At 42.0% G+C, this 14355-nt stretch overlaps 1 protein-coding gene across 4 annotated transcripts in view; it reads left to right on the top strand.

Annotated features, from left to right (window-relative positions):
* The window catches only part of DET1 (DET1 partner of COP1 E3 ubiquitin ligase), a 29456-nt gene extending 16423 nt beyond the window's left edge, over window positions 1–13033 (top strand). For 2 of the 4 annotated variants that reach the window (XM_026709367.2, XM_026709366.2), the window contains one exon: window positions 350–798. In XM_026709367.2, coding sequence (XP_026565152.1) covers window positions 350–539 — 190 coding nt within the window. In that variant the 3' untranslated portion in view covers window positions 540–798. Of the gene's footprint in view, window positions 1–349; window positions 799–4186; window positions 4701–12121 lie in introns of those variants that run through there. The other 2 variants (XM_087941343.1, XM_087941344.1) reach the window with 2 other exon arrangements.
* Window positions 13034–14355: the final 1322 nt, after the last annotated feature.

Here is a 14355-nt window from a genome sequence, read left to right as displayed (position 1 = left end):
ATAGCATGTGGTCTTTCTTTGTTTACTGAATTATGGGAGATTGATGTTTATTTAGTTCTATGTGCCCAAAGACTAGACATCCAGCATTCTCTCTTTCTCTCCTCCTCCCTCCCTCCCTCTCTTTCTTTCTTTCCCTCCCTCCCTCCCTGTCCCTGTCTCCTCCCCTCCCTTTCCCTCCCTCCTCCCCTCCTTTCCCCCATCTCTCTCCCCCTCCCTCCCTCCTTCCCCTCTCTTTCTCTCTCTCTCTCTGTCTTTTCTCTCTCTCCCTCCCTTTCCTTCCCTCCCCCTTCTCTCCCTCTGTCTCCGTCTCCCTCCCTCCCTCTCTGTCTCTCTCTTCTCCCATTCACAGATTTTATGCCCGAGATTCTGGTCTGCTGAAGTTTGAAATCCAAGCAGGACTTCTAGGTCGACCCATCAATCATACTGTCCGGCGCCTGGTGGCATTTACCTTCCACCCTTTTGAGCCCTTTGCTATCTCCGTGCAGCGGACTAACGCGGAATACGTCGTAAACTTCCATATGAGGCACAGCTGCACATAGTGTTTTGCTCTACTGTGGACACTGAATAGAGACATTTTGTTTTTTGTTTTTTTTTCACGGATATCCCGGAGCCAAAGTCAGGCTGAAAAAAACCAAAACACTAAGCTTGTTTGGAGTGATGCTGTTTCAGTCCTGCGGTGTTTGAATCTCACAGGAATGATGGTGTTGATGGATCCATAACTATCTCGAATTCCCCCCCCCCCAGGTGCTAGCCATTCTTCTGTCATTCAGCACAAGCCAAACAGATTATTTTGTAAAGTTCTCTGCTCTGATACTTGACTTATTGCTACACCTACTAGTACTACTTCTATTTAGTGGGAGGGGTGGTTCGGTGGGGGTGTGATGACCGGCGTGGGACAAAGGCAACACAGTTAAATAAGCAAGAAGAGTCCCTTTATCATCTCCAACTTTGTCCTCAGTGTCCAGGGCTGTAGAAAAAAGTCTCCCAGAAAGAGCCTTTAAGTGGAGAAAATTCAGTCTGAAAACAAAGTACATACAAACTGTAACTAAAAATCCAAACGAACCACACTTGACAGGGCAGGAGAAGGAATTGCAGACTTGAAAGGCCAGAAAAACACACACAGTTGGGAAGACACCAGGAACACAGATAAGTCTTGACAATGCCAGATAAATTCACGATTTGCTCCCAACCCATTCGCCTGTGTGCCCTAGGATGAAGAGGGCTTGGGCCTGGCACTCCTTGCACAGGAAACCCATTTTGTAGCAAGGCGTTTCTTATTTTCCTCTCTCTTGGAACAGAGGGATAAAAGTCCTATCACTGCCATATTTCAAGAAGGTTGATTGGTTCCTTAGGGGGGGATAGGAATATGGTGCCTGCTTTTATACAGGCAGGGAAGAGAATGGGATAAAATACTCTCATAGAAACACTTTAGAGGAATCTTAGCCATTAATTCCCCATCTCTGTCTCTCTAGGTTAGATTATAACCCATAAAAGGTTTTGTGCTGCCCAAGTTCTCTTCTATGAAAACCTTCCTGCCAACCTAAGCATGCCCATCGTCCAGGTCTCAGGGTCCAGGACGGCCTATGTGGAGTGTTAAGGTTCTGTTTTGCTACTAACTGATCATTCCAGTGGAGTGTCCTACAATATCATGTAGTTGCGTTACGTGCCTCTTTGATTCACATAGGCTTTAAATGAGGACATGGTTAGTTTGGGTTGCTGCAGCTCAAATGTAGCCCCCTAGCCTGCTTGAAAATCCTTGGTTACAAATTGTGAGCCTCTCAGAATCGTTTGCTGAAATGGGCTGCTATAGAAATCAAGCCAAATCAATCCATCAGTACATACATACATACATACATACATACATACATACATACATACATACAAGCAAAAGTCCACTCACGCATCAATCACAAAATCTCCAGAACTGTAAAGCCTACAAACTTGAAATTTGGCACATATGTTCCTCTTGGCTTCTAGGTGCTCACTAAGAAAGGATTTTTTGAAATGACCATCAGAGCATTAGTATTTCGTACATCATTATTAACACGCTCTGAAGTCAGTGGTGGGATTCAAATTTTTTTACTATCAGTTGGTGGGTGTGGCAGTGGAAGGATACTGTAAAATCTCCAGTCAGAAGTGGTATTTGCCGGTTCTCCGAACTACTCAAAATTTCCACTACTGGTTCTCCAGAACTGGTCAGAACCTGCTGAATACCACCTCTGGCTCTGATGCTAAGGAGTTCTACTCCCTCTCCCCATCTGAAAAAGAAATCTGTTCCAAATGCAAAACACAAGCAGAGGAGAGGAGTTACAGTTTTAGTTTCATAGCAGCAACCAGGTTTAGTACAGAACAGTTGAGCTAAGCCGGGCCCAAGCACCTTGCTGTCTCCTTGCTCACACAGCAAATACTACTTCAGTTTCTCAACTCTCACACACTGACAGGATGCTAGCCAGATGAATACTGATGTATGCTGCTAGGCAGAGGCAGAATTCCCCACCCCCCCTTATTTTCCTCCCCCAAAACTAAGCCTCACCACATAGTTTTGTAGCGAAGCATGGGTATCCAGCTAGTAAGTAAATACATGAAACAAAATAAAACAGTCCTCTTCCCCTGCCTTTGATTAACTTGCAATCAGGTTGAAGAATGGGCCCGTTTATATCTGTATCTAACATTTCCCTTTCCTTAAATTCGGTGCCAGTGCTACTTCCTGGCAATTCTCAGCAGGAGGCAAAGTTTTCCAAAAGTTTATACCTGCGAGGACATTTTCATATACTCAAAATGGTAGGCTTTTGTCTTTGAACCCAGAAGTTCAGGGAAATAAAAGCAACACAAAGAATAAAAGTAACATGAAGGTAGAGTGTGATTTGCTCTTTGGGTGCCCTTTCTCTGTCTTGCTGTGTTTGAAAGGAAACAGCAACGCTGAATGGATGTGCAAGGAGGACTTTGGTAGCTTGTGACTCTTATGAAAACTAGAAAAGTTCCTGTGAGATCATCTGAAGAGGATCAACTCCAAACATTTCTTCATCAGTATTAACTTCCCAGTTTTGAAATTGCCTTCTGAGTTGAGTCATCTGGTAAGGCAAGTCAAAACAGATTCTGGTTGGATGCACCAACCAGAAGCTTCTTCACAGATACATGCATGAAGCTTATTCACAGATTGTTGTAAAGATACAGATTCCTTTGCCTTCATTTTTACTCCTAAGAACCACCCAAATATGCTTACGTTAGTGCAACACTACAAAAGTAATTCGTTCCTTCTTCTAAGACACCCCCCCCCCCTTCAAGTTCTGAGAAGAGTCCTGGAATTTCCTGGTGATCTCCAATTTAAGCCATAATTAGTTGTTGATCTTGATTGGCTATTTTTCAGTATCAGACGTGGTTGGTGAGGGGCTACCTCCTGAAGATCACGTTTGGTTAAATAAGACATAATTGCCTTTATTTAATTCAACTGCAAAAGGCAGCAGTTAAGGGAGGGGAAAAGGCACTAAACGGAAATCAATATAAATACATTTGGGTTTGCAAATTGGACGAGATTGTAGTTTGCTGAAGAGTGGTTGAATCCCAGTCAGCTGTATGCCAACCTATCTGTCATAGTTTTACAAAAGATAATGACAATTTACATGAGATGTAAATTGGAAATTTAATGTGACAAATGATTGCTTAGATCAATATGTTTACCTTCATCGGTTGACTCCATGTTATTTATTATTTTGCTTTTACTGTTGGTCAGAGCTGAAAAGACTCAAGCAGTTAGGTGGAATGCTGCATTTCTAAAAAGTCCAACCAACTGCTTTTGGAAAGATATGAGGTGAACAAAAAAACTGTTCCAGATCAGTGCTTATTGTCCCCTAAATACAAAGATGTTCTGGGAGATTTCTCTTTAAAATGACCTTGAATTGGCTTTGATTTTAGAGTAATATTAAGAAAGAGTTGCTTATCTCTTCCCTCAACATAACTGGTTTCCTGATCAAAACTAGCGTCCAACTATTTGTTCACACCTTCCAGCATCACATGTTTGTCACACATAAAAACTCAGGGGAGGTTGTCCCTTAAGGTCTGCTTTTTTGAAGAGAGAACTTATTAGTTTTGTAGGCATAATGAATTGATACCACTAGAGCAGGTTATTTGTAGCTCAGGATTGAACTGTGGGGTCCTTGGTACTCAGAGCTTGGTGGTTTTCTTGCAGACATTTCATTATCCAAACTCAGTAACATCATCTGTGCACTGAAGAGAATGGCTTTCTACAACGTGATGAACTACAAACTACTCAAATCTCTTTTAGCCTTGTCTAGTGAGCTGGTCACTCTTGCCAGCTGAAGACTTACAACTTTATGGGAAAAAACAGCCAGTCCTTTTCTACCACTCTCATTTCGCATGGCCTTCCTGTGATTAAAGATACAGCTTTCAAGTCAGGTACCTCTCTCATCCATAAGCCTGTTAAACCCTCATTGAAAATTGGCCGTAATCGCATTTTTGTTGACAATGAATTCTGAGGCTTAACTGTTGTGTCTGTTCAACTTGAATTTGCAAGGAGCAGTGATAAGGAAGAGGAATGCCAACTTTTACTACATCAAAGCAGTAAACCAGTAGACAATGTAAACAAGGTTCTAAAACCTGATGCTGATAGGATCTGGGATAATTAATTCAGATGTGCAATTTGTCTCATGAATTTTCTGTCATTAAAGAACGGACCTGGCTTACACGAAAGGCTTTATAGGTGAAAGTTTGGAAACTGGGGCATCTGGAATCTACAATTTGTAGCATAGAGAGAGAAAGAGACCCTTAGTAAATTGATATTCCAGCTGCTTTCCAAGGCCATCGAGGGTTATAGATATTAGATATCAAGTGTCTGTTAGTCTGGAACATCAGGAGAACACAATGTCAAATGGAGCATAATTATATAAACTCTGGTTTCCTTCCGCCGTGTGTAATTAACTATTGTGTCGGAGGTTTTATCCTTGTCAGCCATGAAGTTTCTGATCTACTCAAGTCCTCTCTAAGCATCTTCTGCCAAGACTCGAGAGCTATGGAGTTTTGTTCTCCCCTGGAGAAAAGTCAGATCTTAGGTCTTTCAGCTGGTAGTAAGGAACATTCTCGCTGGCCCTGTTACTGACCACCCGTTTCAGTCTCCGGTTGACTTTTCAAACGCCAGCCATGGAAGTGGATTGAGCTGGCACAAGTTGAAGAAGGAGGCCTGGGCTGAGTCAAGATGATTCGGGGCACCCGGAAAACTGTCAGACTGACTCAGAAGACAATGAAAGAAGAGGCAAACCTGGCAGGGGCCTGTCCGAACAATAGCTGTGCCGCCCATTGAGCGGCTCTTCAGTGTTCCCTGAATGCTTTAAAAGAAGGGCAACTCAGAAAGTAGCATCCAGGTTGCTTTTTTAGGAAGTGGGCTGGGAGAGGATGAAAGAAGACGGGGGCGGGGGTTCTTTACTCGTGCCGATGCTGGCATGGAGCTCTTAACAATTGCAGTATCCATGGCAACTGGAAGAGAAAGCCCTGCCAGATTGGCTGTCCAGACAGCAGAAGTGAGGTGTTGGTGATGTTGGTAACTAAAGCAAAAACAACAACAGCAACAACAACAACACAGCCAAAGTTACTTGTCTATTTTCTTTGTTTGCAAAAAGGATGCTTGTACACATCACCACAGTGTTTGCCAAAAATTTACTTGTTGATCGAATTCATTTCTTGGCTTTCCCCATTATATTCAACCATAAACTAACCAAGAAGAAAGGGACTAGGGATTTTCAGCTGCCAGGTCTTCTACCATGTAAAAATGTTGGGAACTCTCTGGCACTCTGCCATATGCCAAGTAAATGAATACAAATAAACTAACCATCTAGATTAGGTCCACCAGACAGACCCAGAAACCGAACCAAGTTTAACCAAGTTTAGCATGCATGAAAAAGAGCAGCCAGGAACAGGCAGTCCTCAACCTATTGCTGCAATTGAGCCAACATTTAGGTTGCTAAGTGAGAAATAAGTGAGTTTTGTTGCATTTTACAGCTTTTCTGGCAAGTGAATCACTGCAGTTCTTAAATTAGTCACATGGTGGTTAAGTGAATCTGGCTTCCTCATTGATGTTGCTTGTCAGAAGGTCGCAAAAGGGGATTGTATGTCTCAAGGACGCTGCAACCATGAGTCAGTTGTCAAGTATCAGTGTAAATTATGTGATCATGGGGATGCTGCAACACCCGGTCATAAGTGTGAAAAATGCTCGTAAGTCACTTTTTTTCATTGTCATTATAACTTTGAGTTAACTGTTGTAAATTGTCCTTGACTTGATTAAGCAAGATGTATGAACTACCTGGACTACATACATGAGTCACGGTGGCGCAGTAGTTACAAGTGCAGTACTGCAGGCTACTTCTGCTGACTGCCAACTGCCTGCAATTTGGCAGTTCGAATCTCACCAGGCTCAAGGTTGACCCAGCCTTCCATCCTTGCGAGGTGGGTAAAATGAGGACCCAAAATTGTTGTAAACCGCTTAGACAGAGCTGTAAAGCACTTTGCAGCGGTATATAAGTCTAAGTGCTATTGCTATTCTGTACATTCTGCACTTTAAAACCAACAGCCGTATTATCCAACTGCAAACCTTCCAAATATGGGTCTAATGATCTGCAACAACCCTCATTTGTTACAATTAATGAAAAATAGCTTATCAGAGCAAAGGTTTCATTTGAACAAGGCTATTCTCTAATCTCATACCATGCCTGAACAGTACAGTAAAGCCTCTTAAACTGAAAGGCAAACTTGTGTTTGACACGGGATTGTGACAAAGCATGGTAACCTACTCCAAGTAAAAGCCAAAAATTGTGCTGTTCCTTTATTTAATTCCAAATTGGGTGCGACTGTTTTGAAGCTAAGGACCACATTTAATTCTTGAATGATAGGCAAGAGTTGCTCTCCGCTCTAGGCCAGAGCAAATTGATTTAAATTTAAATTAAACCAAACCAAACACAGCTAATATGTTTATTTCTCACAGATCCAGTCACTTTCCTCTTTTATCACATAAAAAAAAATACAATTTAGTTACAACTTTGGGAGGGGTTCCAAGAGCTGGAGCTATATATAATTTTGAGCTGAGTGTATCCAGCCTCCAGAATTTCAGATCATGCATCACATTGAATTAATTAACTTGCAAGATCCCAAGGCAAGAGCAACTAGATCACCAAAGAATTGATTTTTTGGTTCCGAGGTGTAACTTAATGGAGCTCCCCCACCTCAACCCTCTGCCAAATTGAAGAGATGGATTTTGCTCCTAATTATGCTTGGCAAATGGAAAGCTCATTGAGGATGTGGTAGATGGCAAAAATGTATAAATTTCCCGCGATCCAAGTTAATTGGAAAACATTTAAATGGGGAAAGTCTTAAGAACAGCTTGAGATCAGGCTCTTCATCGGGGAAAAAAATGGAAGAGGGGCTTATCTGTACCTTTGGACACGGCAATTTCTTTTCCAGGGAGAAACGGCCGACATCTGCCTACCTCTTGTCCTTGTTCCAAATTATCTAAAGTAGGGGTGTGTTTTGCAATACACAGCTTGGGAGACGAGGCTGAAGCTTCATTTGTTTTAACAGTGAAAAATAACACAGCTTGGCTGAGAGGCTGACCTTACAAGTTAATATTTATTTATTGTTTGCTTCTATTAATCCCCACCAAATTCTGCTTGGTGTCAGGGTTCCAGAAAAGCCCAACTTCACTTAAGAAGTCTGAGACAGGCATTTTCTTAAAGTTTCCTTTTATTAGAATAGTTATACTGGCACATCTGAGGAAGCCTGAATCTGAGAGTTCTGGGTTTTCCCTTAGTAATTCAAAAGTCAAAACCCAACCCCTGCACCCGTCAGTCCATACATGGTCCAATCACTGTCTGTTCCAACTTGAGACATCCCTTCAGCCACTCCTCCTTCAGGTGCAGGAATAACATGATCTTGACTGAAAAGAAGAATGCTATTATGTCTAACTACCAACACTCTAAAAATCCCCCTCCCCCGCTCCTACTTTTCCAGGCACAGGAACGTGGCAGCATGGAAGCTTTTGGTTCTTTTTTCTTCTTCCAAAATTACACATCGCTATTTACATTGTTAACAGTATTGTGTCATCAATATTACATATATTTACATTTATTTTTCTACATTAATCCTTATTCCTATGCTCTGTCTACTTATACCATTTATCCCATGCCGCATAATAATCTGATTCTTCCTTGCCTTTTAGTTCTATTGTAAGTTTGTCCATCTCGGCACATTCCAATATTTTTTGTTATTAACACCACTTTGAACGATATATTTCTAATTTTCAGCCCTGCACGAAAACTATCCTTGCTGCTGTTGTTATATGCAATATGATGTATTGGATTTGCTTGCTAAATTTCCCTTTAATTATTCCCAGTAGGAATAGTTCGGGTTTAAATTCCATTTGATGTTCTGTTATCTCCTGTAATGTGATCCCCTTTTGCGAATCTTCTGACGAGCACAGTCAATGGGGAAGCCAGATTCACTTAACAACTGTGTTGCTAACTGTAACAACTGCAGGGATTCACTTAACAACTATGGCAGGAAAAGTCAAAAAATGGGACAACACTTACTTAACCAAAGTCTTACTTAGCCACGGATATTTTGAGCTCCATTGTGGTCGTAAGCTGAGAACAACCTGCATTTGTTTTTATTTATTTATTTATTTATCTCACCTTTTGTTATTTTTATGAATAACTCAAGGCAGTTAGTTACTGGTTCCTCCTTCTATTTTCCCCACAACAGCAAAACCTGTGAGTTGAGTTGAGTTGAGCTGAATGGAAGTTCCTGTCTGTGATGACCTGGGGTGTGGCACAAAGGCAACACAGTCAGATAAGCAATAAGAGTCCCTTTATTATCTCCAACTTTGCCCTCAATGTCCAGGTTACATCCTGGCTGGAGAAGAACACTCCCAGGAACAGCCTTTGACTGTAGAAAATTAAGTCCAAAAGATGAGCAACGCAAACTGTCACTTAAAGTCCAAACAAGCCAAACTGAAGTAATTAGTTTGGCAGGGCAGGAGCAAGAATTTTAGACTTGAAGGCATGGCAAAACTCACACGGGAAGACGCCAGGAATACAGATAAGCCACGACAACACAGGATAAAGTCATGTTTGCTCCCAGCAGCCTGCCGCACGCAGTCTTCCTTTCTTATAAACTGTCTTCCTAGCTGTGGCTAATGAAGGGAATCAGGGCCCTTTCCTCCCCCGTAAGCCACACAACCCACATTGCTCTCTTCTCCGTTCCTCCCTGCGTGCCCTAGAAAGAAGAGGGTGTGGGCCTGGGTCTTCCTTTGAACTCCCTCTCCCTTGTTCTATCTCTTTCCTGCTCTGCCCAGCCAGACTTTGCCCTTCCCCAGCCTCCTCACAGTCAATGGAGCCCCACTCCCACTCCCTGTCAGCTGTTCGGCTTCCTCCTCAGATTCAGACTCCGACAGGGGCATGACACCATCCTACAAAGAGTGGCAAAATAGCCATTTCTGACAAATTGCCCAGGGAAGTTGGTGACTGCAATCATATTTTTTCCTCTTAATCCAGAGATCTGCCACTACAGGGCCAGCAATGAACTTAAAGCTAAGCAGTGAACATTTGAGCAAACAAAACACTAGTGTTTTCCAGGTTGCACTTCACACGTACAGTTGATTCCTTTAAGCTGCGAGGTCTCCGACTTAAGCCAAGGCAACAGGCTAGGTTGCTAAATTTTATTGTATTTTTCCACTCTCCTGTTTTTTGATCAGCAAAGGTTAGCAGGTGGCAATATGTGTGTAATCTTTTGTGCAATGCTTGACTGATTGTGTTTGCAGGACAGGGTAACTACGGTTTACTGAACTAATTCAATTTCTTGGGTCCGTTAGAACACCCTGAGTCACAAACTAGCCGATCCTATTTTAGATTCGCACGTTGTGAGAATATGGCTAGGAGGCTGGTTCGTTCAGGGAAATGACCCTGCTCTCCAGTGTGCCAGAAGAAAGAATCAGAAACCTCTTAAACTGAAGGTACAGAATCTGGAAGTCACATTTGCAAGCTGATGACGAAGAACATAATGTGCATCTTTAAGATTTAGCCCCCAAATCTCTTTTCCTTTTCTTTTATTCTTGGGGTAGGCACAGAGACATGATTCTGCTGACTATCAGTTGCTGATGGGAAAAAGAAACTGGGAAGCATCCTGCCTTCGTGTTCCTTTTGTAGAATTTGGAGAGGTATCTGATTCAGATGGAGCAGGGAAAAGGAAGCAGCCTTCGGTCTCACCTAATGGATGAGCTAACCAGAGCTTAACCAGAATTTATTCCCTGTCTGCCCAATTCAATACTATTCAGGTCTTCAAAATACCAGATATATTTAACCATATTGGGGGCAGGCGGTGGGTGGGTGGGTCCTCCCTGAACTTATAAGCTAACTAAGTTCTTTTCATGTTTTTAATTTTGGAATGGGGAGAAGATGATTTTATTTGGTAGCTGGGGAAGCGCTAAGCTCTGATATATTGCCAGATAGATTAGTCCAGTCCAGGGGTGGGATTCAAATTTCTTAACAACTGGTTCTGTGGGTGTGGCCTAATTTGTGGGTATGGCTTGGTGGTCACGTGACTGGCTGGGTATGGCTTATATGTAAATATTGTAAATATTTATGTAAATATAGATTTTTTTTTAATTAAAAAGCAACTTTTACTCCAAACCAGGCAAAGCAGGTAGGCAGACAGCGTTGCCCACAGAATCACAGATTCACTCAGAGATCTACCATTCTGCAATCTGCTACCTGAGTCTGCACTGAATAATAGAAGCTTCAGTCCTAAGGAAGGTTCAGCTCTGCTTTTAGGTTAGCTAGAAAGCAAGAAATCCAACCATTCCCTGCTTTCTAGTTAATCTAAATCTCCCAGCACAGCAGAACAGCTGATGGTCGGGGAAAACAAAAAGGAAAAATAGCAACTTACCAAATGCAGGCAAGTTGGATGGTCTGCATGCCAGGTAAGGAGTGAGTGGGCAGGGAGGGGAGGAGAAGGGCCAGCCAGTGGCGCGATTTGCCGGTTCTCCGAACTGCACAGAATTGTAACAACCGGTCCGACCAGGTGGAATCCCACTCCTGGTCCAGTCTCTTCTTGAAAGCTTCCAGGGATGAAGCTCCCAGAACTTCCAAAGGCAACATCTGTTCCATAGGTTGATTGATATAACCATAAATAAAGTTCCAGGTACACTTGTTAGTGTGCTTTCTTCTCTGGACTACCTCACAAGGCTGACAATAATCTATATGGCATATATTGGAGCTTAGCACTCAAGTTCAAACCTTTATTGTCAGAGTACAACGTGTACAATGAGATTGGCTGAGCCTCCGTTCGTGCACCCCCCTAACACAGTACAACTCATAGTGAAGACAAGAAAATCCCTAACCCAGTGAATCCCACTAACAAACACACAATCTTATTGCACCATGTAAACTTATTGCATGTTGCACAATAAGAAAAAGCTGAACCAAGCTGCATCGATCAGTGTATTATATAGATCATAAGAATGCACGAGACCCATAGCAACATTAGCTCCGGGGAAGGGGGTTGCTCTCCCCTTCAGGGTTTCTGAGAGTTAAAGAAGTGCTGTAGTCCATTACTAAACTCTTCCACCATATTCAAACCTCTTGGATGCTTTTAGGCAGTTCGATAACCAAAGCCCCCGGCAGCTCCCAGAGTGCCAATTAAAGCTTGGGTGTCTTTCAAGGAGTGGAGAAAGATAGAAAACAAACAAGTGGTGGGCTCTTGAGTTTCTTTGCCGTACCACATGTTACTTGAGGAATGTGGAGATGCTAAGGGCTATAGCTCTACCAGCTTTGGAGAAATGGTTGCAGAAGTAAACAATCGACTAGGGCTGCAAGAGGCTGAATAGTCTTATTAATTTTATCATCTATATTATGCTGTTGGTGCTGCAGAGTAGCTTACAATCTTAAACGGAGTGTCCACAATCTTGGCAACATTAAGACCTGTGGATTTCAACTCCCAGAACCCCTCACCTGCTATGCTTAAAGTCCCAAAGTCTTAAAAGTTGTCAAGCTGGATCTAAAGTGCAACACAAAGTAGAAATGGTCTATACCTCAAATTGCTTCCTGTCCTGAACAATTTATTTTAGGTTTTGGAGCCATACCTGTCTGAAGACGTCTCCATGGTCAAGTGGCCAGCATGACTAAATGCCGAGGGCGCATGGAATGCTGTTATCTTCCCACCAAAGTGGTCCGTATTTTTTTACTTGCATTTTGTTTACATGCTTTTGAACTGCTAGGTTGGCAGAAGCTGGGACACGTAACGGGAACTCACTCGGTTATGCAGCTCTAGGGATCCAAACTGCCGAACTGCCAACCTTTCTGATCGACAAGCTCAGTGATTTAGCCACCGAGCCACCTTTACGGAGGAAAGAGAAGGAGAGGACAACCAGAAGCAAGGGGGATGGATTCAGTGATGGTGGTGATGGGTGCACTGCTGGAAGACTTGAAAGACCAAGTCAAGGCTAGATCGTCAAGGGGAAACTTTTATGTGGTCACTAAGAATCAACACCAATGTGACGGCACATAATCCATTTCCATGATATTGGCCCTGCAGAGAATTCTAGACAGATTTAGCTAAGAAAAATTTCACAGGAAAAAGGGATAGAACAATTCCTACCCCCTGCTGCTAATTAGGGCAAAGCCATAGCCCTCCCCACAGGCAAAAATGGGATTCTGTTGAACTGGGAGAAGTTATTGTTCTCTTTCCAAGCTATTTTTCTACACACCCAACCAGCTGCTGCTAAAGGCAAATAGGCTTTCTGCATGACTCAGCAAAGTAAGGACAATTCTATTTAAATTATAAGTTCTATTTTTACTTAAATTGTTTCTATTCTTGACTATATTTTGATATTAGCAATTTCCCCACCCTTTAGAAAAATAACTCCTCTCTTCAATGATGTCTTTGAACTTTGATGTGTCATTGACCACGTTTTCCTCTTCCAAAGAGGAGTAAGGCAGGAGCAATTGCCAATGAATGTTCAATAAAATTCGCTTTCTCAATAACACTGTCCTCCCCTCCTTTTCCACATATTCAGTACCCCCTATTAAAAAGGCCCTTTCCATTAACAATTACAGTTTAATCAGAGTATTCAAATAAGCATGTGACTCACTGGCCTGAAAGAATTGGTTTGAAAATATTTCAGGGAGAAAATCATGAAAATTAGCATGTTTAGGCTTTGGTTTATATGGATTTCTTGAGATTAGGATTGCTCTACATATTTGGTACTTCTGGTTCTCCAGGAGATCAATACCAAAGTTTTTTGGTTCTTCAGGAGATCTTCCCTGCACTAAGCTCGTTTAAGCAACAAAGAAATTTTGCCTTCCAGCCGAAAATACTGGTCCTGCATATTTTGCATTATTTTTCCAACTCCCGAGATCCTTCCTCCTACCCCAAATTAACTTTTTTTTTTACTCTTGTGCTAAGCATGATTTGATCAGCCCTGATTTATTGAAGAAGCTACTGGCTTCTCATAGCTTGGTCAAGAATAACTATGCTTATCAACCATGTTATGACTTAAATATGACAATTCAGCCTGTCTGCATTGGCCTTTGCTTTGCACAAATGTTAAAGAAAGTTGTTGGAACTCACCTTTGCCCTTCATCAGCCAGATGTCCAGCATTTATTCTGCTTTGAAGGTGTGTGTGTGTGTGTGTGTGTGTGTGTGTGTGTGTGTTTTGTTTAGACTGGTGGAGTTTGTTTTCAAGTCCTTCTAAAGGTTATGCTGAACTGCAGGATTGAGCAAAGAAACAAACATGTCAAGATGTTCCCTTTCCATGACCTACTGGGCAACTGGCAAAATAAAAGTTACTGCTTCCAGGCTAGGTGGATTTCAAGTGCAAAACAAACATATTTCCAGGAAAACACAGGAACCAGATTGTACCAGTTTGATGGTGGGGGAATCATGCTCCTTGTAGTCAGATGTTTTTAGATTTAATTTTACAGCCTTTAGACTTAATTTTACAGATTTTATTATAATGGAGTGGATTTAAAACGGGAGAACCAGGGAGATGAGCAGTTTGGGAATAAGAAATATAAATAAATAAAACAAACCATCTCTAGGACAAGCACCTCTTAAAACTTTAAAATCTCACAGGGGAGAGAACTACAGAACTCAACAGTAAAGTAATAGTAGACACAGGTGTTTTCTAATCTTGGCATCTTGAAGATATGTGGTCTTCAACTCCCAGAATCCCCCAGTCAACAATGAGAATTACTGCAATAGAGTGTAAGCTATTTTTTTAAACAAAACTTACTGATTTGTTTTTTTTTTTTACTTAACTAGACTGGCTGAAGTTCGTGTCAGGCTCGATCCAAATAGCT

Source organism: Pseudonaja textilis, chromosome 13 (genome assembly GCF_049901715.1).
Source record: "Pseudonaja textilis isolate UNSWEBS1 chromosome 13, rPseTex1.2, whole genome shotgun sequence".
NCBI lineage: Eukaryota > Metazoa > Chordata > Lepidosauria > Squamata > Elapidae > Pseudonaja > Pseudonaja textilis.
This window is presented reverse-complemented; position numbering and strand designations above follow the sequence as displayed.